Here is a 27006-nt window from a genome sequence, read left to right as displayed (position 1 = left end):
AATATCCTAGAGTATAAATTTAATCATTAGACTATCAAGAAGAACAATATATATATTTTTTTAAAATTTATTTAAATTTCTCCACTCTAGTCACAGTACAATATTGCACTTCTACAATGAGAAAGTTATGTGAGAATATGAAAAATATTTTGCATGGAAAAGTCTATATTATTTTTAAGTGATGTCTATAAGAATCAGTGGGGATTTTTTTTCAAGGTTTTAATCACATAAAATGTAAAAACTAAATTTCTCAGCAAGGGAACTGTGGCTTACATATTCTGGTATTGTTTATATATGAGATAAACATACCTACACAAACTAAATAATAAAATCATTTGCACTTTGCCCTTAGGTTTCATTTTTGTTTAGGTGTTTGTTTCTTAAAAATGCATTTAGCTTTGGCTGGCCTTGGAATCCCTAGATATTCCAGAGTGTCTTCAAACATACAACATCTTCCAATGGGGGCTTTCAAAAATGAAGTTTTCATTCATGTGGTTTTAAACAGCAACAACAAAAAATTAAACGACATTGAAAATACATAGAATTGTTTTACTTATGGGTATGTGATCTACAAATATGATAAAAACTATTAAGGTGTTCCTTTAAACTTTCATTTTGTGTGTGTGTGTGTGTGTGTGTGTGTGTGTGTGTGTGTGTGTGTGTGTGCATGTACATATTTCTTCAGATTCCCATAAAAGCTAGATAGGACATTTCGATTCCCCCGGAACTGGAATTTTGAGCAATTGACAGCTTCTTTACATGGATGCTGGAAAACTGAACTGTGATCTTCTAGAAGAGCAACAAATGCTCCTAAATCTGAGCTATATCCCCAGCCCTAAGCAGTTCTTACTCTAAATAAATCCAAAGGAATTATCAGATAGGGATTAGTACAGTGACTTTAGCTAAAGTTTGAAATTTATCAATAGATTGGATGGATGGGCTCAGAAATGAGTACATTTTCAGTTATTTCTTTCAGTGATATGATTTGCTAGTTTCTTCCAGAGATACTGAGTTATTTATGTGTTCAACAGATTCTTACTTAGTGGCACCACAAGCAGTGCTGTGAGTAATTAGGAAATGAAGATAAGTCAGGTGTATATGTGACTCATAAGGAGCCAACCATCAAATAGAGAAGAAAATAAAAATCCCTAAGAGTGAAGCACTTTGACAGAGTAAAATGCATTCATTATTATATGTTATGTCAAAAAATACCTTTGATCTTCTTGTTTAAGTAATGCTATTATCCAATGTATTGGAGAATATCTGGCATAGACTATAGTCTGGTGTTTTTGCATAAGTTGGGGTCTGAAAGAATGAGTAAAATGATGAGTAATATCTTTCCAGATAGAGTCTAAAGGAAGGGGAAATGTTTCCTATACACATAAAGATCAGGAGAAGGGGGAATTGCAGAAGCAATGGTAATGGCCAGGCAAGGAGAAATGAAAGCACGATTTTACTGATGGTCTATTGTAGCTAGAGTTTTCCTGCCTGGCCCACAGTCAGGACAAATCTCTCTCACCTGCCAGTCCCACAGCCCCTCAGACCTGACCAAGTAAACACAGAGACTTATATTGGTTACAAACTTTATGGCCGTGGCAGGCTTCTTGCTAACTGTTCTTACAACTTAAATTAATCCATTTCCATTAATCTATACCTTGCCACATGGCTCGTGGCTTACTGGCATCTTCACATGCTGTTTCTCATCATGGCGGCTGGCAGTGTCTCTCTGACTCAGCCTTCCACTTCCCAGCTTTATTCTCCTCCTTGTCCTGCCTACACTTCCTGCCTAGCCAATGGCCAATCAGTGTTTTATTTATTGACTAATTAGCAACACATTTGCCATACAGAACATCCCACAGCACTTCCCCCCCCCCTTTTTTTTTTCAAAAAGGAAGGTTTTAACCTTAACAAAGTAAAATTACATGTAATTTGGGAATTTGGGCGTAGCTTCTCTTACTACTTCCTGCTGGAGGGGGGCGCTGTATCTTATGGGGAAACAAAGAAAATTTTAGGATTATGAAATAGTCCATGAGGCTGTATCGTCTGAGCCAGTTGCCTTGAAACGGTTCTGGATGTTGGATCATCTGGGCCTTGGTGTCATCAGAGACCTTTCAGGGGATCTTGGCTGGTCAAACCTGATGTATCTTAATCTGGAACAAATCCATAGCCTTTGCCTTTCTGTAGAAACAAAAGCAGAGTCTCCTTTCCAAAGCAACATATCCTTATATCCAAATTTTGAAGTCAAGGTACCTTTAAAGTATACATTTTGGCATAACTCAACAGTTTTTACAATCAAATGTTTTTCTGCAGTTAAAAATCCCAAAGACAACACAATCCAGATTCTCTGTGTAATATTCATCTTTACGTGGCTTATTTTCTATATTAATTTTACTGTCTCTTTAAAGACTTTATTTTTTTAAACTATGTATTTGTTTATATAACTGTATATATCACCTTTTTTGTCTCTTTCAAGCCTACGTATATTTTACACACATTGTAAACTACTACATCTGAATCTGTCTTATTGTGAATCTATTGCTTTAAACTGCAGCAGCTGTAGCTGCTGGCTCCGCCCACCTCAGCTTCCCAACATGGCTACGTTTTCCACCAGCTCTGGGAGCTATCGTGGGTCTATGCTTTTATCCAAGCAGCGTGTAGCCCAGAAACCTCTTTTTTTGTTTTATACTAGCAAAGTCTAAATCCACCACGCAGCTTAATGTGCCACTTGCAGAGGCCTCATTCCCGCCATACAGTGGCAGGTCGAGTGCACACACCAGAAACCCACAAGTAGCTCAAACCAGCAGCTGCCGCTCATTTGAGAGAGACAATTAGGAAGCTGTTTTTAGCTCCGTTTTAGAATCTTTTTTCTTAGTTTTTAGGTGGAAACTCTTGCCACCACGTTGGACGCCATTTGTAGCTAGAGTTTTCCTGCCTGGCCCACAGTCAGGACAAATCTCTCTCACCTGCCAGTCCCACAGCCCCTCAGACCTGACCAAGTAAACACAGAGACTTATATTGGTTACAAACTTTATGGCCATGGAAGGCTTCTTGCTAACTGTTCTTACAACTTAAATTAATCCATTTCCATTAATCTATACCTTGCCACATGGCTCGTGGCTTACTGGCATCTTCACATGCTGTTTCTCATCGTGGTGGCTGGCAGTGTCTCTCTGATTCAGCCTTCCACTTCCCAGCTCTATTCTCCTCCTTGTCCCGCCTACACTTCCTGCCTAGCCAATGGTCAATCAGTGTTTTATTTATTGACTAATTAGCAACACATTTGCCACACAGAACATCCCACAGCAGTCTATAAGAGAAGTAGAGATACATATGAATTAAGGCTGAAAAGGATGCTAAGTGTTTAACGTTCTGCTTCCTAATTATTCCTTGTAGAGTACATTCCATTAGAGATTGGAAGCTCCATGAATTTAGAACACTCATTATTTTTCACTATATTACAAAATATCTGGACTCAAAATAGCCATGTAAATGAAGACCCAGTTAGACATATTTATAGATCCTAGTTCTTATTAAAAAACCAACAAAAACTAAATTCTGAAAAGACATTACTTAAAACTATTTCTGCTACCCTGAAAATTAGGAAATTTAGAGTTGTACAAGTGTTTTAGTGTATTAGGGCACCTACACCAACTATACCATAGATTGGATGGCCTCTGCAACTAATATTTATATCCCACTGTTCTGAATACTACAGAATCCATGATCAAGACTGTAGGGATAACGCCCGTGCTACCACCACCCGTTCACCATGTCCGAGCGAGGGGCTGTGGATTAAAAAATAGAGACAAGAGACACGGCTGAAAGCCGAGTGCCAACCAAATGCCCTTTATTGAAAGAGGGAGGAAACCTTAAACACAGGCTTACAGCACAATGGGAGATCCCCAGAGGGCAGAAGTTCGCTATTGATGTTTACATTCTTGCATCTAAGCTGTTAACGCCCAATATGCAGGATACACAAACAAGGAAGTTCACTTAAGTGTTCAGGAGGGTGGATACCGGCAAGGAATTAGCATAGGGAGGACATCTGGTCAAGGTCAACAGACAGACAACGGCTTTACTCAATATGGGAGGAGACCAGGGCCCTACACAAGACAGTTAACATTTGATGTCTTGTGATCATTTATTTCACGATTTATACATGATTGCCTGGCTTCTGTGACCCCATAGAATTTCCATATGGCCACTGATACATGCCCCCTCAGTTTTTAAAGAAACATAGACATATGGAGAATAAAATGAACCCAAAACTTGATTCTCTTATATACCATCTCCTGATGTATAAAAATTAGATTTGAACAATATTATTGGCTCCTTGGATTATATAGAACCTTGGATATCTACCATAGCGTAATGTCACAAAGACTCTGATAAAGTTCTTGATAACCCTTTTTCAAAATATTTTGGAGTAGGGTATAACCTTTCAAGCTACTTTTTTAAGTTCAGTCGATAACAAGCTCAATGATGTTTTGACCATTCTAGATTGAGAAGAGCTGTATACCAGTATCTAAAGGTAAAATATGTCATTCATCCATATTTCAAAAATTATTTCCATTCACTCACTCTCATTCATTAATGAATTAACAAGAAATATTGTTTGATACAGAATTTGTAAACAGTTTATCCTCTTTTGGTGCTGTTTTCCCCAAGACTAGAAAGCTTTCAAAATGCTCCTCATGAAACATCTCTAGCAGGCATCTGTGAATATCTAGAAACATTTAAAAAGGATAGGGTACCAGTAGTGGCAAAAAGGCAGGTGATATATTGTTTCTTTTGACTTTGGGTTATCAAGACACTAATTTTATAAAAGAATGGTATTTGTCAATGAATTTCTAGACTTGTTATCATTAAGTATAGTAAAATTTTTAGAAACCATACAATTTTAACTAAATTATTTTCAGATTTCTCCCATAATCATAATAATACTTAGTTTCATAAGAATGTGAGACAGGCTTCTAAATCCACAATGTTTTCTGTCATTATCATGAGCAGTATATGAAGCTTAACTTATCTGAGTTTAAGAATATTCTTTGGAGATGAGGCAACTTTCAAATATTTCCAAGGACTTTTTTATTATTTGATTCTGACAAAACACACAAAAGAAAAGGGATATGAAGCTCAGATCCATGTACTTTTCTATAGACTCTGATAAAAATTATTCAAAGGCTAGAGATTGCAAATATTGAACAAAATGAACCTGTAGATAATCTGTGACTTTTAATCAGTAATTCTGCTTAGGTCTCCATTATCAAAGAGATGACAATGGAGCCATATATGGAGAAATAAGACACTATCTTCATTATTCTTTTTACTTTTTGTATGATCTATATTTTACATGTGAAAGTATCTAGCTATTGTAGAAAGGACAGCCTTAATTAAAGTGTCTATCAGATGCCCACATTACACAAAATATTTAAGGTTCCTTACTTTTTAACAAAAGATATTACAGTACTTAAATTTCCTACCAAAATGTGTATTAGTAGAATTAAAGCATATAATGATTATAAAAGTGGGAAATAACATCACAAATGTGTTGCTAAGAGAGTGTTATTCATAATATTCAAATGGAATTAAAGGGAATAGAGATATTTATGATAACTTTGCTTAGAAATAGTATTTTTCAGGGTCAAATTTAGGTATATATTTGTAAATAGTAAATATTGCTTGATAGCATAGGGATCAAAGTAATCCTAAACACTAACAGAGCTAAAGTGGGTAAAGTTCATGGCTCTGGAGTACCTGAAACTTGTGAGGAGAGACAGTTTTCGCAGATAATGATTTGCCCTGTCATTTCTGGAACTGCAACTGAAATTTTAAAACTGCCATGTAACCTACATTTATATTTATAAAATGGAGCAAATGTGGAAATAATTAAAAAGTTTTTTTTTTCTGGAAAGAAAATTCATTCTACAACCACTTTTGGAGAGAATTTCTGTTTAGCCCTGAAATACACCCTATTTTTGTCTCACTATTTATAGGTAAAAGAGGAACATTTCACTAATATTTATAAATAATGTTAGACATTTGGGCACATGCCTTTAATCCCAGTACTAGGGGGACAGAGAGAGGCAGATGTCAGGGAGTTCAATGTCATCCAGATTTATATAATAAGTTGCAGGGTAGCAAAGTGTACACAGTGAGAACCTCTCTTCAAGAAATGGTAGAAATATGAAAAATTCATTTGCTTTGATTTTCTAATTTTTGAGGTTTTAAAACAATATAAACACCACATGTTGTATTTACTAAATATATATGTAATTACTAAATATACACAGTCTTTAATAAAAAATACAGAATTTTACAAAATATTGGGTGTGTAATGTTGATGTTCTTTCTCTCTTCTGATAGTCATCATATGAACAGTGACGCTGCTGATCAGAGTTCCTCCCATGCTGAAAATGGCTTAAGAACCTGTGAGTACCTAAGTGAAAGATTTCTGGTTTTTTTACTTGGATTTGATTTTTTGTTTGTTTGTTTGTTTTGTTTTTTTGAGACATAGTTTCTCTGTAGAATAGTCCTGACTGTCCTGGAACTCACTCTGTAGACCAGGCTGACCTCAAACTCACAGAGATCCACTTGCTTCTGCCTCCCGAATGCTGGGATTAAAGGTGTGTGCTGCCACACCTGCCTTGGATCTGATTTTTATGTGAAAAATAATGAATGAAATATTCATCAGGTTGGCTATGATGACAGATGGAATGGAAACCTCTAGAGATTTCTGGCTAGATGGAGATTGACTGGTTGGTTGTCTGCCATTTTTGTTGAGTGCCCTTTTGAGAACTGTACTCACATCTTTCCTTTTACCTGTTCATCTGTTTCCACTAGCATATAGGGACCATGTTAAATATCTGGTCTCTATGTTGCTTTTGAATTTTATTTAACCTATATAGATACCAGATATTATTAAGGTTGGAATTATAAAAATGAAGTTTTTCATTTAGTATTATTAAGTAAATACAAGTCTTGAAAAGATGGGCAAATTTACGCAAAGTTGGCTTCAAAGAACTCCAATGTGACTTTCAGAAGATAGTCCTTATGTTGCTGAAAAGCCTAATATTTGAACATTGTATTTAATCACACTCTACTAAGCCCCAAATGTAGATGTAACCAACGGTCTTATTAAATAAGAAACACAGAGCTGATTCAGAGAAGAAAGCCAAGAGGTCAGAGATAAGAGCCTCACCCTTCCTGATTCAGGGATCCTCTTCAGCCAAGAGAGCTCTCCGAAAAAGGGGACCTACTTCCTGTGTGTGTCTTAGTATAGTCTAGCTGTTCTGCCTTCTCATTGGTTGTAAACCCAAACGTGTGACTGCCTCGTCACTGCCTGAATGTACCGCCCTCCAGGTCCTTAAAGGCATGCACCACTGCCGCCACGCACTTGCTATGGCTCTAATAGCTCTGACCCCCAGACAACTTTATTTATTAACATACAATTAAAATCACATTTCAGTACATGTAAAATACCACCACATTTCCCCTTTTCTATTTTAATAAAAAGGAAAAAAAAGAAAAAGATTATAACAAAAGAAAAAGTATATACAAAAGTACAATGACTATATATAATATATACAAGTAATAAATGTCTAAACAATGTCTAGTCCATTTGTATTTGACAAATTCAGAGAAAATAATTTCATTATCTATCCTATTTTGTTAAGTCCAAAATGTATCTAATTCACTTTCTATCCTAATTAATCTTCAACTATAACTAACTGACCTTCAACTCCCTCAGAGACCCAAGAAGGAAATAATATTAGCTAACAAAAATAAAAACAGAAAGTGCATGCAAGCAACTTCCAAAAAATTTGTGAGTTGACAGAAACAGCCAGCTGCCTGGACAGTCACCTGAGGTTTCTCCACAGTGTTGGGGCATCATCTTCAGCCTATAGGCTTAGCATATCTGACAGACTCATTTGTGAAGTAGGATGTACACAAGGTCATCAGTTCAACCTCACATTGGGAGAGAGCAGTCCATGTACCGGAAACACCTGAATTCCACTAGTGTCATGTCATGATTCAGGATTTTAAATTCTGGAAATTGTTGATGGTTTTTTAATTCAGCTGTCCATTCTTCTTGGCTGTGTATATATGGCTTCATCTCAGCATCCCGTTCTTCTCCACATCCCTCTGTCAAATGCCAGTCTACTATTGAGAGGCGTGAGCTTAGTTACTCTTCAAGAATAACTGTTTCAGCTGCTGTTCCATTGCACATCAGAAGCCATCGGCCCACTGCCTATTCAGCTGCCTTCGAAGAAAAGGGCACTGTACCTTTTCCGAATTGTGAAGGCCACTTCAGGGATGGTGCCATATTGTCCTGGCCTCAGAATATGCCTTTTGATAAAGCCATAACCACACTTGTTTTGGCAAGAATCAGTAGCCCTTTGTTTCATGTCCTGTCTGTCCATTTTGTCAGCAGTTGAGTCAAGGATACTTTGTTGTCCAGTGGCTAACTTTTGCCACAATGAAAGTTAACTCCATACACAGTTTCTTCAATGCCCATATTTTCTCTGAAGTAGATTGGTACTGCCAGGAGCCGACATGTCTCATAGTCATAACAAAAAAGAAAAAATTTCTAAGTTATTAAAACATTTTAAATGCTATATTCTGTAGATCTCTGAAGGGTTTGAAGATGACCTGTCTAAAATATATCTGCTCAATTTTTAAAACATATCTAATATGACTACAAGTTCTATTGTAATGTCTAACTACTAACTTTCATTTCTTTATATCCTAATAGTTGGTAATAATAACATTCAAGGATCAGAAAATTGCATTGTTAAATGAACGGTATAAGTACAATTAGAGATATACATATAACATTTTCTAATAATATCAATTTCAATATATATAATTTGTATACAATATAAAACAATCCAATCCAATGTAAAGTATTTAAAACTAGTAATTGTCTTTTTCTTCTTCTTTCTTTCTCTTTTTTTTTTAAACAAGAACCTTAAATCTAATCTCCTTTGCTTAGCCTTTTTCCTAACCCTTGACAACAACTTGTAACCAACTCCCCTAAACATTGAAAATTATCCCAGACCCAAAACCCATTAAAAAGACCAAAAAACCACCCGCCCCACACCACCTCTTTGGGAATGTGGGCGTCGTATTCTTAAAATTGCTTCCTGCTGGGTATGGGCGAAGTTATCTTTATCCTGAAAGAAAAATTTTAGGTTAATTGTCAAATTCTAGGAAAGGTAACCATATCCTTCATTATCCAGTCTGTGTATAATGCCAAAGTTCAGGGTTTATCTCAAGTCCTTATTCAAGTAGTCTTTGAGACTGGATCATTTCAGCTAGTCATCTCAAAATTGCTCTGAGCACCTTGTAGTTCAAAGCTGATCTGTAGATGATGTTTGTCAGCTTAGTGAAATTATTATTGTCCACGTGGAATTGTTGTTGTTGTGGGGCCCCAACTTCTTCCTGGAGACTTCAGTTGATGTTAGGCCTGACCGTGATTTCCTGCAGAAAACTGATAAGAGACTCAAACACAAAGACATATATATGCAGCTAATTGAAGCCTTTTTTCTAGAATTAATTAGTACTCTATATGACCATTCATATCTTAAAGTTTAAAATGTATACATAACTATATATCTATATATATTAATCTTGTAAATTTTGATATAAAATTTATACTTTAAGAAAAGTTTTAAAGAATCAGAATAGAATCAAAGAGTTGAGATTAGTAATCGAATAGTCCCTTACTTAATTTGGCTTTTCTACTGTCCCATAGCAGAAGATGGCTCTTTTATTCTGGCATGATACAGGGGGTTTGCATTTTCCTTTTAACAACATTCTTGAGTTTAAAGAAGGAGAGAGCCATTCTCCAACTCTAAAGTCAGCTTTAAATTTTAATTGAACTGGGACTATTAGAAGAACAATAGTGTTAAATTTTTAGAGAAAAGCAGAAACAAACATTTAGGAAGACATAAAATTTTTTAGATAATATATACCCATACGCCGTTTCACTCTGTTTCCTGGGATAGATGATTTGTCCCTTTTCTTCAGTTGTCTCATTTGTCCAGTGTTCTTCAGATTCCTTAACCTTCATTCTCCTAAAAAACAAAAACAAAAACCTTTCCCCAAGACTAATTTTGGGGATGTTCCTTTTTGGCAAGTTATTATCTGATTAAATGAAAAGACATATGTTAATGGTAAGTTAGTTTAATTTGGATGTTCATGCTGGTTGATGAACTATCACCTCCTCTAATTAAGAGGTTTCTCTTGTTCAAATCGAACCTTTATCAATTTTGATGGTACCCACAGCTTATCTTCTCCTGTAGAAACAAAAGCAAAACCTCGTCCCCAACGTAACACATACCCTGGTTTCCATTCTGAGGTCAGCACATCCTTAAAGTATATAGGCTGATTTAATTCTGTAGTTTTTTCTATTATCCAATGTCTCTCTGCAGCTGTTGTTCCTTTCTCATTGGCATTAAGAAAATTCAAAGTTAATAGAGCATTATGCAGTCTGTTTCTGGGGGTTTTTGTTACCCCTTTCTGTTTATTTAGCATATCCTTTAGCGTTCTGTTTGATCTTTCTACAATTGCTTGACCTGTAGGATTATGTGGTATGCCTGTAATATGCTTTATATTGTAATAAGCAAAAAACTGTTTCATTTTAACAGAGACATATGATGGAGCATTATCAGTTTTGATTTGTGCAGGTATACCCATGATGGCCATAACTTCGAGCAAATGAGTGATTACAGAATCAGCTTTTTCAGAACTCAAAGCAGTTGCCCACTGAAATCCTGAATAAGTATCGATAGTGTGGTGTACACATTTCAGTTTTCCAAATTCTGCAAAGTGAAACACGTCCATCTGCCAGATTTCATTCCTTTGAGTACCTTTTGGGTTACATCCAGCTGGTAATGGCGTTTGATTGTAGAAGGAACAAGTAGGACATTTCTTTACTATTTCTTTGGCTTGTTGCCAGGTTATGGAAAAATCCTTTTTTAAACCTTTACTATTGACATGATGTTTTTTATGAAATTCTGAGGCCTCCAGCACATTTCCTATCAATAATTTATCAATCTCATCATTGCCTTGTGCTAGAGGGCCTGGCAGACCAGTATGGGATCGAATGTGAGTTATATATAAAGGATGACTCCTTTTCCTGATTGTATCTTGTAATTGAATAGTGAAGTTAATTCTGAAGCATCGGGGATAAATTCTGCAGTCTCAATACGTAATACTACTCTTTCAGCATACTGAGTGTCAGTTACTATATTGAGAGGTTCTGAAAAATCCATTAATACCAACAGAATAGCATACAATTCTGATTTTTGAACTGAATTATAAGGACTTTGAACCACTTTACTTAAATTTTCTGATTTGTAACCTGCCTTTCCTTGTTTGTTGGCATCTGTATAAAATGTACGAACTCCAGATATGGGTTTTTCCCGTACAATTCGAGGCACAATCCAATGAGCTCTCTTTATAAGATCAATTCTATCGCTTTTGGGATATTTGCTGTTAATTTCTCCCAAAAAATTACTGCAAGCTCTTTTCCAAGGTTCACTTTCTGTCCATAATTTTTCAATATCCTCCTTAGTTAAAGGTACGACAATTTCTGCTGGGTCTATTCCTGCTAATTGACGAAGTCTCAATTTTCCTTTCCAAATCAAGTCAGAGATTTTTTCCACATAAGTTTTTAATTTTTTATTTGGTTTATTTGGTAAAAATATCCATTCTAATATAATATCTTCCCTCTGCATTAATATTCCTATAGGAGAATGCCTAGAAGGTAAAATAACCAAAATGCAATCCAGCTTTGGATCAATACGATTCATGTGCCCTTCATGTACTTTCTTTTCTACCAAGGCCAATTCTTTCTCAGCTTCAGGTGATAATTCTCTTGGACTATTTAAGTCCTTGTCACCTTCTAAGGTTTTGAACAAATTATGCAGTTCATCATTTTTTACCCCAACAATAGTTCTTAGATGAGAAATATCTCCAAATAATCTTTGAAAGTCATTAAGAGTCTGGAGTCTATCTCTCCTAATTTGCACCTTTTGGGGTCTAATTTTTTGTAACTCTATTTTATATCCTAAATAATTAATAGAATCTCCTCTTTGTATGTTTTCAGGAGCAATTTGTAATCCCCAGCTAGGCAAAATTTTCTTTAATTCTTCAAACATTCTTTCTAAAGTATCTGCATTTGAGTCAGCTAGTAAAATATCATCCATATAATGATAAATTATAGATTTAGGAAATTTTTTACGTATCACTTCCAATGGCTGTTGTACAAAATATTGGCACAGAGTTGGGCTATTCAACATTCCCTGTGGGAGGACTCTCCATTGAAATCTTTTAACCGGTTGAGAATTATTATAAGTAGGCACTGTGAAAGCAAATCTTTCTCTGTCTTTTTCTTGTAAGGGTATTGAAAAGAAACAATCTTTTAAATCAATAACTATGAGAGGCCATCCTTTTGGTAATAGAGTAGGCAAAGGAATTCCAGATTGTAGAGAACCCATTGGCTGAATTACTTTGTTAATTGCTCTAAGGTCTGTTACCATTCTCCATTTACCAAATTTCTTCTTAATAACAAATACAGGAGAATTCCAAGGGCTGGTTGATTCTTCAATATGCTGAGCATTTAACTGTTCTTCTACCAGCTCTTCTAAAGCCTGGAGTTTCTCTGTTGTTAAAGGCCATTGCTGGACCCATACAGGCTTGTCTGTTAACCATTTTAAAGGTAGAGCTGTTGATGTCTTTGGAAGATCATCGGTTGTTGTGCCCTGTTTTTGTATAACATGGATGGTTGGTGACCATTCAGAATATCGCCTTCTAATATTTCTCTCAGAAACATGTGCTAGTTTATGATTTGTTTCTGAGATTGGAGGGATGTTAATCTGAGTATTCCATTGTTGTAACAAGTCTCGACCCCACAGGTTTATAGCTATGTTAGCCACATATGGTTTTAATTTTGCTCTCTGTCCTTCTGGACCTATACATTCGAGCCATCTTGCACTCTGTTTCACCTGAGATAATGTCCCAATTCCTAACAGTTGAATGTTTACCTCCTGAAGAGGCCAAGTTGGATGCCAAAATTCTGGTGCAATTATGGTAACGTCCGCACCTATGTCTACCAGACCAGACAACAAAACACCATTTATTTTTATTGATAATTTTGGTCTTTGTTCATTAATAGAAGTTTGCCAAAAAATTTTCTTTATGTTTTCTCCTGAATTTTCTATTCTCTCTGTTTCATTATCCTTACCAGCATGACTTATTCCAATAGGCATTTGGTTATTTAATTGCTCTGAGTAGGGGTTTCCTCTACGACTGCAGGAAAGGTTTGAACTGGATTTGCTATTGGGGCCTGCATGAGGCCCCTCTGGGAGTTTCCCGAAGACTGCGGCAAATGATTACCCTGTCTGTCCCTTGTTGATCTACACTCGTTGGTCCAGTGTTTTCCCTTACCACACCTTCTGCATACTGCAGAAGGAAGGGGCATTCTGTTGCCATTGTTCCTTGAAGAAACATTGTTTCTAGGAATGACCTGTTTACAATCCCTTTTCAAATGTCCTTGCTTTCCACATCCAAAACATCTAACATTCCTCAAACCTTTTGAAATTGCTTCTCCTACCCACATATCATCATGCTCATGAGCTTCAACATTAACCGTGTCTCTAATCCAATCTTCCAAAGGTGCAGATCTTGCCTTTAACGGCCTGATTATTGTTTTGCATGCTGCATTCGCATTCTCAAAGGCCAAAGATTCAATTATTATCTTACTAGCTTCTGAATCCGGGACCATTCTCTTTACTGCTGAAGCCAGTCTTTGTAAAAAATCTGTGAAAGATTCTTTTGGGCCTTGTACAGCCTTTGTAAATGACTCAGTTATTTTTCCTGGTTCCTCAACTCTGTCACATGCATTCAAGGCTGCTGTTCAACATAAAATTAGGGTTTGGACATCATATAAACATTGTGCTTGTGCTGAAGCATATTGACCTTCTCCAATAAGCTGATCCTGGCAGACTTGTATTCCTTTATCCCTCCACTGTTTTTCTATGTTTTTAGCTTCATCCTTGAACCAAGTTAGCCACTGAAGCCTTTGACTGGGTTCCAGAACAGCTTGTGCCAGCTCCCGCCAATCCTGTGGTACAATCCTTTTATATGTTGACCAAGAGTTTAACATTTGCTTTACATATGGGGAATGCATGCCATAAGATACTATTGCCTCCTTAAACCTTCGTAAATCTAACATTTCAATTGGAGCCCAAATATTTTGTGTAGTCATTTGATCAGGCAACTGCTGTATGGTTACTGGACAAACTAAGGGTGACTGTGTGAAAACAGGCTTTCTTTCTGTAACCCTATGATCCAATCTTGAAGCAACTTCACTGTTAGTTTCTTCTGTTTGAGTTTTTACAGGTTTATCAAGTTTTTCTAAAGCTGTCACCCTGGCACTTAAATTGACTATCTTTTTAAATAGTAAAATGAGAATAAGCATAGTAATAAAATGCATAATTCGATCAACATTAATCTTCTCATATAGCTGTTCCATTGTCAGACTGTCTAAAATTGCAAACAAAGCCCAATTTTCTTCCAATGAACACAGAAAACCCATTTTTTTTAAATGTGGAAAAAAATTTCTCTTTTAAATAGTTTCCTTTAAAATATTCGATATGTTAAGTGACTTACCAAGTCCTCGTAGAAGAGTACCAATCCGAGGGAATTTTAAAACAGCCACCTAGTGTCCGAGGTGTGAATCCAGAGAGAGAGAGAGAGAGAGACAGAGAGAGAGAGACAGAGACAGAGAGAGACAGAGAGAGAGACAGAGAAAACACGCAAGAACCGTAGCCACAAGTTCTGCCTAAGAGCTTGAATCCAGCCACGTGTTCCCGCTTGAGCCTAGTCAAGCCTTGGCTCTGGCTACCTTAAGCTCCAACCATGTGCGTTGGCTTTACAGGCAGGGGCCCTGTTTGGTAGGGCAGGCCTGAATTGTCTGTAGCACCGGCTTTAAGCATGTAGCTCAAAGTTAGTCCGGCCTGAGGCCGAGCCGGCCGCCCTGGCGGGAAACGGGACCTGCCGGCCGCCCTGGTGGGAAACCGGACCTGCTGCCAAGCCAAGTGGTTTTTAATGGATTCTTGTCACGTTGGGCGTCAAATGTAGATGTAACCAAAGGTCTTATTAAATAAGAAACACAGAGCCGATTCAGAGAAGAAAGCCAAGAGGTCAGAGATAAGAGCCTCACCCTTCCTGATTCAGGGATCTTCTTCAGCCAAGAGAGCTCTCCGAAAAAGGGGACCTACTTCCTGTGTGTGTCTTTATATAGTCTAGCTGTTCTGCCTTCTCATTGGTTGTAAACCCAAACATGTGACTGCCTCGTCACTGCCTGAATGTACCGCCCTCCAGGTCCTTAAAGGCGTGCGCCGCCACCGCCGCCATGCACTTGCAATGGCTCTAATAGCTCTGACCCCCAGACAACTTTATTTATTAACATACAATTAAAATCACATTTCAGTACAAGTAAAATACCACCACAAGTATGGATGTGCTGTGAAAAAAATATTTTAAAAGATAGGTAGCATGATGGACAGGAAACTGATTGTAGAAATGTTATGCTTAACAGTCCATCACAATTATAGTGGCACACAGCAACATAAAATCAGATGTAACTGTTCTGTCCTATATTTCTGGGTTAACTGGGCTTACCTGCATGACTTCATCTCAAGGTCTATCAAGGCATTACCATCAGATGGAAGCTTGGACTTGGGATATTTCAAAGCTATTTTATTCATGTGTCTAATGTTTAATGTTGCCTTTCCCCACTGGTGTCTTAGCTGGGACTGTTGGCTTAAAATCTTACAAGTGGGATTGCCATATGTCTCAGGCTTCTCATAGAATAATAACTGGGTTTTATAAGTAAGTAAAGAGGAAACATTAGACAGATATTGGATTACATTTCCTCATTTAGTATCACTAAGGTTCGACTATTATATCACCACATTTTAGTAGGATTTGAGGAATCTGTCAACATATTTTAAAACTACCAAAAAACAAATATGTATATTTTTTGTGTATATAGTAGTCATTTCCAATTCAAATTGTCCATTTTACTTTGTTATGTGAATCGTTTCACAGATTGTCAAAATTGGACATTCAAGAGTGACCATATTTATATATGTGAATTTTATATATATATGAATTAAATAGTACTCCTTTCATGAGATTCTTTATTAAGGAATTTTTATTATCAAGCTTGAGATCAGGTCACCAATAGTTTTTTTATTAAAAAATGTGTATTATCTTTTTCTTTTTTTCTTTTTGGTTTCCTTGTGTAGACTTGGCTGTCCTAGAACTGGCTCTGTAGCTCAGGCTGGGCCTCAGATTTACAGAGATCTGCCTGCCTCGCCTTCTGAGTGCTGAGATTAAAGGCATGTGCCACCACAGCCTGGCATGTATTATCTAATAATATATTATAATGTTTCCAACATTTTATTCAACCTTAAATGTTATTTATTTTTGAAACAATAGTTTGTTTGACTTATCAACTTCCTCTGTGTCATGTTTTCTTAGCAATTAAGTCTAGCTTCATCAGAGAATTCTTTTGTTCAATGCATACAATTTTCTTGGGAGCAAAAGGATCTTCAAGCCTGGAGATCTTCTATCTTCCCTTTGATATGCACATTCGCTATTGTGCCATCATCCTGAGCAACGCATTGGTAAGAACAGAATTATTCTCTGTGCTTTTTCCATTATGATTTGTTTCCATACTGAAGTAACCATTAAAGGCAGTTTAAAGCAACTGGGATTCTGGAAACATTCATGTTTCTAGTTTTCAAGTTCCAAGACAAGAAGCTTCTTCTGGAGAATACCAAAAGATTCCCACTACTTATAAACTTATGGTGGCAGCATATGGGAGTTCCATGGAAGCAGAACCACCATGACTGGCCTTATCTCAGTCTCTGTGAGTCAAAGATCTGGCCTGTCATGTTAAGTCCTCTACTTATGGTCTATAAAATCTTCAGTGAAGGAATTGACCAAGGCTGGCATCTCCTCAGAGTGTCATGTGAGGAAAGATCTGCTTCCAACCTCCCAAGCTGTTTATGGAATTCATTTCTTTTTACCTGTGGCATTCATGTAGCTTAGTTCTTAAAACCAACAAAGAAGAGAACAATTTAGGGGGTGGTGGGTAGAGAAGAAGGAGAAGAGATGGGAGACTAACTCTGAGAGACTGACTAAGATAATGATCTGAGGAGGAAATTTAGAATCATCAGAATATATAGCGATACAGCCACATATATCATGTGTGTTCACTATATTTAACTAATCGATGTTATTAGGAGATAATACTTAGCTAGTATCTATGGAATTAACTGTGTAAAAAAATAGTATATTCTAATAATTATAAGATATACTATAATTTTACCTGTAAAATTCCCACTGAGAAAAATTACATCATAAAACTCCCTTGGTTTTATCTTATTCAGTGCCAAGAATTGTAGATCAGTAGTAGAGGGCTTGTGTAGCATTCACAAGGCCTTGGATTTCATTCTCAGCAATGGAAAGGAAATCTTTTCGGATGTAACTACATTTCTCTCTCTATAAAAAAATGTGTGAAAATAACTGTAGTTGTTAGATACCATTGATTGTATCTAATGTTCAAAATACCGTTTAAAAATAGTTTTTAATTATAGAAAATGCATTTTCAAGAGTAGAATTACAAAAATCAACTTTCTTCCTTGAAGTAGACTATGAGAATATTATCTACCTACATAAATGAATCTAAATTACTTAAAGTATAATCAAGCTTATTTTGACATCCTCACTTATTAAAACACACCTGTGATTACATATATTTTGTCCTTTCCAGAGAAAACATTAAGATAAAACAAAACCATAATCTTAGAAATAAATTGCTACCTATTGGAAAGAGTGCTACAATTTAAAGTATTTGATTGAATTATAGTTGCTTTTAATTTATACATTCAAGCATATTGCTAATTATATTTAAAAATACACTTATATGCTTAACTAGCTATTCTATATACAATCAAGCACAAATGGTTTGTTTTTGTTATTATTAAATGTGTGATAACCACTTTCCTAATAAGCCCCACTTGTTAAAAACTGAAATAATTAGGCCTCTATTTGGTAGTTTTCCACTTATAAAATAAAACCATTTCTACTAAAGTGTTTTCAGGCGTACACATTTATTTCACTTTTGTGTATTTTACTTCAATTTTCAAATAAGAAAGGAAACATTTACATAACTTTGAAGATATAGTTGTACAAATCTATCTGTGTTCATAAAATTTTCAGCTTACAGGCAGACTCACAACAGTCCTAAAAGCTCCTGCTATTAGATGCCAGAAGTCCAAAAAACTTTCAGGTATAAAATGGAATTGGAAAGCATAAAATGGAAACTGTAGCAGAATCAGAACTCAGTCCCTGAGGAATTTCATCTCCTGAAGTTGAGAGAATAGGTAGCATACCAACATTATAGATCACAGCAGTAACCTGACATGTTGATCTGTCTGCATTGTAGTTTCCAGCATTTGATTTTCTTTTTTTTTTTTTTTTTATGAGGAAGGTTGTAACATTAGGCAGGGAATGTTTTTCTTTATCCTTTTTTTTTTTGTTTTTGTTTTTTCGAGATAGGGTTTCTCTGTGTAGCTTTGTGCCTTGTGCCTTTCCTTGATCTCGCTCTGTAGACCAGGCTGGCCTCGAATTCACAGAGATCCTCCTGCCTCTGCCTCCCGAGTGCTGGGATTAAAGGCTTGCGCCACCACCACCCGGCAAGGGCAGGTGGTTTTTTGAGATAAAGATTTCTGTGTAACCATCCTGTCCTGGAACTTGCTTTGCAGACCAGATGGCCTCGTATTCACTGAGACCTGCCTGCCTCTGCCTCCCAAGTGCTGGGATGAAAGGCATATGCCACCACAGACCAGCTGGGAATTTTTTCTTTATTTGAGAGCTCTTTTAAGTATGTGGCTTTACAGCCACTTGCTGTGGTATACTAGGCCTCTTCCACAAATGCTTGAACTTTATCATTGAGCCAGCTAGCACCTATCTTTTCTCTAGTATATTTATCTTCCAGTACTTTATTGCCTTCCTATAGCTACTACATACCTTGATTAGAACAAATACTTCTTACATGTGTTTTTGCGTGGTCTTCCCCAAATCCTGTAATTCAATTTTTTTTGATACAATGATCAAAAATTTATTATGGAAAATACGAAATACATATAGAGGGAAGGAACATATTTTTCTTACAAATGTAAGAACTAACAAAAGCTTTTTAACATGCTTATTGGAAGAGACAGCTAAAGAATGATTAAGAGGTGGATTAGAACTTCTACTTTCATAACAGCTTCAACAAGAATTGAAAATTTTAAAAGCTTGACAACATAAAATCAAGAGACTGAGTGTCTATATAAGGCATAGTACAGGCAGTCAAATGAATGGAATTCTGTGGCGTAGGTTAACCAAAAATCATCAGCAGTTATATAAGTATCTAATTAGACTTTCTGATCAAATTCTGTCCTTCCTGATAGAAAGGGAAGAAACCATTGTAAATGAATATCTGGCTTTTATGTACATGGGGCAAAGCAGAATTTGTCCTATACCTACTTCTTTTCAATTGCCTTCTTCTCAAATTAATTGTAATTTAAATCAGTCATCATATGGAGTGGCATATGCTGATTTTCTCTACATCAAACTGTAGAAAAGAAGCTACAATAAGTTTGCTCTTTATTTTGCCCCCATTTCAATAACATGGCAAAACAGTTCTATGAATATAATGAAGTAAGTCCCAATCACCACATACTTTTATTCATACTTCACTATCTTATAATTACAACTGCCTATTTTGACAAGGCCAATGATACCATATTCTTGAAAATATTTTAATTTCTTTTTAATACCATCAAATATCTAGTCAGTGTTCAAATTGCCTAATTAACTCATGATTCTACATTTTCCTTCATTTATGCTTCTTTGTTTGAATCAGGAACTAATAATATTTCCCCACTGTGATTTTCTGTTATGTCTTTAGAACTCCTTTCTTTGACTTATTTTCATTTGTGCTCTAGGCTCCCAAAGACACCAGTTGTACAGAGAAGGAAAATGAAACTCAGAGACCTAGTAAATTTCCCTGAGGATTAATAGCTACTAGCCAAACAAAACAAGCATGCTCACCACTGTTGATTTCTCTGTATAATGTTGCTGCCTTTACATGGTTCCCACTTAACATTTTTGCTTTATCTATTTAGCCTTTTGTACTAATTATGTAATAATATGAATAATATGTCCTTAAATGCTTTAGGTGTTCATATACTCATTTTGAAAATTCATACTTTAAAAATAGTCTCATGGATGTACATGTTCTGTAATAATTATATAATAATAATAATAATAATAAAGAAATAAAGTTATTGTTGTGTTGTTACAGGGCACAGACAACGTTTCTTTAATGTTTGCATGATCATTTTAAGATGGTTTCCTAAGAATATTTGTAAAAAAATTTCTAGGACCTCCTTATTCAACTTTCCTATCTGATTTCATACCAAATTATAGGACACTAATGTAATACTACGTGCTTTACTTTTGCCCATATAAATTAGTATATAGGTTGTTCAGAAAAGCATGCAGGAAAGTTCCTAGAAAGTGTATAGATTTTCACTTTGACATGACTATTGTTTATATTTTTATGTGTGCTTTAAATTTATTATCATTATATGCTTATATTTTAGATTGGAGATTTGATATATATTATAGAAGGGAAAGGTTTGATACCTTTGCCTTCCATTTTCCTTCCAATGAATCCTCCAAGTCCAATTGACTATAGTACTTCTCATGAAGAAGGTATGTTATACGTGTTTTACTTCATTATATTGACAGATGACATTATTCCTTGTATGGTCACACAAACATTCTTTATAGAAGTTTTCTCCAATATGCATTTGTATTTTAGAAAGCCTCCTTCTAACTATATTATGTTTATGTCAATGAAACAACACCTTTTTACCAGTAAAAAACGTGATTGATGACTTCTTTATGAATCTATGTTTTTAGTCTTCAGATAATATTGGAATTTAGTATACCAAATATTACTCAATAAATCCTATTGATTTCTGTTTGGAAATCAAATCTCTGCATTCTCAAAAGATGATTTATTTTATTATACTCTAGATTTCTATCCTTATTTTTAATTTTCGACTACTAGCACTGAAAGAATTTGTTTGTTAGTGAAATGAAGTTTTATATTTTTTGCTTGTCCTTAAAGGTCATCCCTTTTGTGTTTATTTCCATTTCCCATACCTTATCCTTAATATGTATGGCAACTCATTTCAACGATTGTGGAAATAAAAAATTGAGACTGACTATGAACTCTGCCAGAAGTTTTGATTGGAAAGAAAGGGGGCTAAGGGAAATGAGTGGGCACTGATTCTGACAAATCAAGGAATTTGCCAACAGAGACAAGAATGAGTTTTTTATTTTATCAGGTTGGTGGGGAGAGTATTACTTTTGTTAGTTCATAGTAGCATTTTTTAAGAAATCTCTTCCTCATGGTCAAGAGGATTTTCCCATGTAAGATAGAGACTTTTTTATTATTTTGTTTTTTACCTTGAGATCAAATTTGTCCTTGGAGACATCCTGTAACTGGTCGGTTTTGTTCTCATGAGATAGAAAATGTGGATAAGGGACAAGCATATTTCATCATTAGCAATAGAAGAAAGTGGTCTCGGTGGCTAACAGGCTTTAGTGGATTAGGGGTTTGAGAGTCTGCCCTATATTGTCTTCATAAGGGTTACTATTACTACTTTATCAGGATCACAGTTTACTAAGTTTTGAGCATATTGATATTTTTAAGAAAGCATTATTGAAGTAAAGCTTCTCTTAGAGAATACCAATGGATTATCTTTTATTTTTGAAGTCTTATTTTTTAATCAGATATGTAGAATTAATGGAAGTGTACTACCCATTTATTTTTCCTCTCTTTAATGAATACCATAACTAATTCCACTTTTATGTTTTTAACATCACAAATCTATGCTTGATAACAGTGCTGAGGGAATAAATTTTTACTTTCCCCAGAATATAATAAGGAAGATCCAATTCTATATTTGAACTGCAAACCTCACCAAATCCTTGATATAGACCTTAAAGTACCACTGACTAATGAAGCCAAGGAAAAAGCTTTGGCTTTTGCAGCACAGCAGCAGATGTCAACTCTTGAGTATGAACGAAGGGCTATCTCTGGCACTCTGGAGAGCAGTACCATTCGTGCGGCCGTTGCCCTCCTAGGACTAACTAAGATTGAGGTAGGAATGGAGAAATGATGCTATTAAGTTGCCGTTGTGAAAAAAAAAGATACTTATTCATTCATTCATTCATTCATTCATTCATTCTGTGTGTGTGTATGGGGGTGTGTGCACACATTTGGCACCTTTGAGTCTGCATGTGCCAAGGTAGGCATATGGAAGTCAGAGAATAAATTGCAGGGATTGGTGTTCTCCTTTTACCATGTATATCTCAAGGATCTAACTCAGGCCATTAGTCTTGAAGGAAGGTGCCTAGACCTGGTGAGTTGTCTCAGTGGCTCTAATTACTCTTAAAACTTTGCTGTTTTCTTATAGTATAATTATAATATTTTTACATGGAAAGTGATGAATATTCTTTCTTTCCTAGGAGGGAGCTCGGTGGTATTTTATTTCATTTTGTTAAATATATTGGCATCTGAAATAATTTTAATCATCACAGTATAGTCTTGAATTCCTAATAATTGTCAGTTCTGACTGAACATTAGAATGTTCTGGGGATCTTAAAGTAACTCCATCACACAGGCTCACTCTAGAAAAATTACATTTGAATCTCAGGTAATGTGTGAGTGGGAATAATTTCTGCAAGTTGCCCAAGATGATGCCTGGTATCAAATTAGGAAGCTACTTAAAGACTTGCAATCCATGCCGATCTGTGTGATTATAGGATGGTTACTTAATCCTCTCCAAGTTGCCTTTTTTATATTTTTAGTAAAATGATTATGGTAATTTATGAAAATTGAGATAACTTTGTAAAATTCCCATTAAATAATGTTCTGTTCATGCATACTTGTGATCACTGTTATGATTATTATCACCAGGTTTTTTTCTTCATCCTTGTTGAAGACATACACACATATACTCATCTATCTATCTATTGATATATATATATATAATATATATATAAATGTATCTATATATATATATAAATCTATCTCTATATATATGTAGTAGATAAATTGATATCTTAGCTAAAATGGTTTATTTGTTCAGGTCCTAGAATTCATAAAGCTTATTACAAATTTCTAAGATATAAGTAATATATTAAAGGTGACCTTGATTTTAAAGCCCTAATGAGCTAGAAATTATCAATACCAAGAACTGGACAACTTCTTTAATTTACCCTAAATACTTCCAAGAAGGTGATGATTCTCTTTGACTAAACCTCGTAGTTATACTGAATAGTGAAATCTGAGCCTTATATATACAGCTATCACAAAAGGTTTTTAATGAGTGACCATTTTGAACTATCAGCCTATCAGAAGAAAATCCCTTTCCCTTTCTATCTTTTAAATTTTGTTTTTTTTCACTACTACTTCTCAAAATAATTTGTAAAAACAGTTAAGAGAATTTGTCTATGTCAGTTTTTCTTCCTTTAGCTGTGAATTATTTTTCATGTGAGATTGACATTGACATTGGTTTATTTATTTCTCCTTTCAAATTGTAAATTCTGAGAAATCTAAAAGTTGTTTCTTTTTAATCTTTTTGTCTATCTTGATATCTATTCTCAGGTAAATAGTGTCACTTGTATCCGGCCTCACTTACACTGTTAAGGCTACTGTCCAGTTTTCATAAGGACAGTATTGTATCTAGAGGAGGATGTGAATGGGAGTGTGTTGTAACCCACATTTTATGAACAATGGCCATATGAATTTAAAAAATACAAAATCTAGATAGGAAGGTGATTTGATCTGGATATCTGAAAAGGCCTGACCTAAAACTTAGTTGTTTTTATGTAGTCAAAGAAATTGTCGTTAGTGAAGATGGTGACTTGGTATGTCCTGCAAATGATGGTAGTGTCTGATATATAGATGTGAAGGAGCATAGGTTTCTGCTCATGAAGTAAAGCTGTCTTTCAGGTTTGTCCATTAAGGAATATTTTCCTTGCAAGATAAACTGTTGGTTACTATAAGCATTAGAAAAGGTAACGTGGGTCACTCTTAAAGATGATGCCATTGGTAACTTGTAAAAGCTTATTTGTGCTTTTTGTGTATTTTCCTCCAAGTGTTTTATCTGAACATATAATGCTACCTTGTATTTTGGAGGTAAAAGTTGAGAAAATTACAATAAAATTTCAATGTTCATTTACAGTGCCTTTTGCTCTTTAATATGTCCAAGTTGAAGAAGCCTAAATCCATTTTATATGCAACAGAACTGAGCCTTCCTGCTCATTTCAATATACCCAGGAAAATTTATATCCCTCAGATTCCAGAACCTCCAGCTATTCAGACTCAAGCTCTGGAAATTAAATCTCAAATTATAACAGGTAATCAAGGAGATTTTGATTAGAATATCTTGCAGTATTGTAGATATTTAAAGACAAAGACATACTAGAAGAGAACAGTATTTATTTATGGTTAATAAATCTTTGATGTAAACCATGTTCTTTATTGTTAATATAATGTATTTTCTATTGGTTTCCTGAAGCATGCCTATTCTATAATTGTGGTCAGGAAGGTATAAATTAGATTTATATGAACGTTAGTATATATGTGTTATCAAATATTAATCAGATAGTAAACATGTGACTAAATATTTTTTGCTTAAATTACTTTTCAATTTTATTTTCATTCTTGTCCACTTGCTGGATAATACTAGGATTGGAATTTCTTAACTAGTGCTATCTTCAAATGTACTATAAATTTAGTTTTACATATGAAATGTTTTGTTTTTAGTAAATGTTTTTTTTAGCAAAGTTTTGCTTGTTTATCTCCTCTAGATTTTTATTAACTGTAAAATATTTCTAAGTCTGAAAGAGTGTTTACAAATTATAATTTAAGGATTTTCTGTTCATTTTTACCTTCCTAGGAGACAGCCCACCCCAAAGGAAACTGCCGAGCACCCAAGCAGGTAACAAGAATTTAAGAGTTAAAGCTAGATTAAGGCAGTGAGTAATAATACACCATGTGGAAAACTTGAGGGAAAATTCCCTGACCAAACATTCCAGTTAAAATGAGTGAATGAATGAATGAATGAATGAATAAATTGATAAAGAAATGAACGAACAAACAAGCAAACAAACAAATAAATAAAATTCTGAGACAGCTAGGAAAGAGTATTCTGCAATAAGGATTATATAATTCAAAATTAATGTACTCCAGAAGTATATTGCTAAGGTGATTTGGTCAAGCAGACTCCCGAAAAGTGTGAAAAATATTTTGTTATATATCTAGATGCTATAGCATTCTTCACTTAAAGATTGTAGGGTACAATGTACTAAATTTAACATTGCATCTCATACACATAAGGATATTAGGTCAAATACAGACACTAAAAGCAAATGGCTATTAAAGTTGCTAATGTTTTTCAATATAATTTTTATTCTTAAACTTTAACATTCCACCTAGCAAAGATGATAATCTAATTAGGCAAGGTCAAGTAGCCTGCAGACTACTATAGACACAGCTTCTTCAGAAAACCACTTTTCACAATCCTATCATTATGTCACCTTATTAATGTTTTGTAATACTCCACTTTTTACACTGTTAGTGAAATGAATAAAGAAAATGCTTAATCATTTTCCTCTCCCTGTGTCGACCCCTTTTACGTGTTTATTTCTATACCTTAAGTTGATTTGCATTCCAGAGATTTTATTTATGCTTACTACCAGGTTTTGTCATATGTGAAGACAACTGTCTTAGTTAAGGTTTCTATTGCTGTGAAGAAACACCATGACCATGGCAACTCTTATAAAGGAAAACATTTAATTGGTGCTGACTTACAGTTCATCATGGTGAGACATGGTAGCATGCAGGCAGACATGGTGCTAGACAGGTAGCTGAGAATTCTACATGGAACAGGAAGTGAACTGAGCTACTGGGCATGGCTTAAACATATATGAAACCTCAAAGCCTGCCTTCACAGTGACACATGTCCTCAAACAAGGCCATACCTACTCCAACAAAGCTATACCTCCTAATACTGCAACTACCTATAATCTTATGGATGCCAATTACATTTAAGCTATCACATTCCCCTCTCTGGCCCCTATAAGCTTGTAACAATATAATAATGCAAAATGCATTTAGTCCAACTTAAAAAGTCCCCATATTCTATCACAACCTCAGCAATGTTTAAAAGTCCAAAGGTTAAAGTCTATTCTGAGATTCATTCAATCCCTTAACTGTAATCACCTGTAAAAATCAAAATTTAAAAAAAAAACATAGTGAGGAATTATTGAATCAAAGCAAGATGAAAAACCATCTGGGGAAACTCCAAACTCTGCAACTCCGTCTGATGTCAGAATACTCTACAGATCTCCAATTCCTTTCAGCTTGTGAAAAACACAAGCTGAAAAAAAACACACTTATTTTTGGGGGTTCTGGTTCCACTCCCTGTTAGCAACTTTCCACTGCAGATATCTCACAACTCTGGCATCTTGGGGTTTCCAAGGTAATCCAAGCCTCACGCAATGGCCTTTCTAGACCTCCCTCCATTCAGGGATACCCCTGATATATGCCTGGCCTATGCAGCTTTCCTTAGCACAGAAGAATATTTTGTAATCCCTCCCTCCCTCTTTAGAATGAATTCTTCTTCCTCTCTTCTATTGTTTTTTTTTCCCAACACCAGGAATAAATTTCTACTTCTTGTCTAAAAGTCTTGCTTGTTCCTGCCAAAAATTCTCCTGTTTCTACATGCATAATAGTATACTTACCATGCTCTCCATCCTTGTTTTTTGCTAGTCCAGTTCTCTCAAATAAAT

General features: G+C 35.3%; 1 protein-coding gene across 1 annotated transcript in view; it reads left to right on the top strand.

Annotated features, from left to right (window-relative positions):
• Cfap47 (cilia and flagella associated protein 47) overlaps nucleotides 1-27006 on the top strand; it is a 272610-nt gene that overhangs the window by 139282 nt on the left and 106322 nt on the right. Inside the window, exons 41-46 of the mRNA XM_052731290.1 lie at nucleotides 6367-6431; nucleotides 16558-16703; nucleotides 20736-20847; nucleotides 22081-22307; nucleotides 24396-24570; nucleotides 25113-25154. Of these exons, the coding sequence (XP_052587250.1) occupies nucleotides 6367-6431; nucleotides 16558-16703; nucleotides 20736-20847; nucleotides 22081-22307; nucleotides 24396-24570; nucleotides 25113-25154 (767 nt within the window). The remainder of the gene's footprint in view (nucleotides 1-6366; nucleotides 6432-16557; nucleotides 16704-20735; nucleotides 20848-22080; nucleotides 22308-24395; nucleotides 24571-25112; nucleotides 25155-27006) is intronic.

Source organism: Peromyscus californicus, unplaced genomic scaffold (genome assembly GCF_007827085.1).
Source record: "Peromyscus californicus insignis strain IS unplaced genomic scaffold, ASM782708v3 Scaffold_10__1_contigs__length_136768540, whole genome shotgun sequence".
NCBI classification, from domain to species: Eukaryota; Metazoa; Chordata; class Mammalia; order Rodentia; family Cricetidae; genus Peromyscus; species Peromyscus californicus.
Note: the sequence above shows the minus strand (reverse complement) of the source record. Positions and strands in the feature narration are given on the sequence as shown.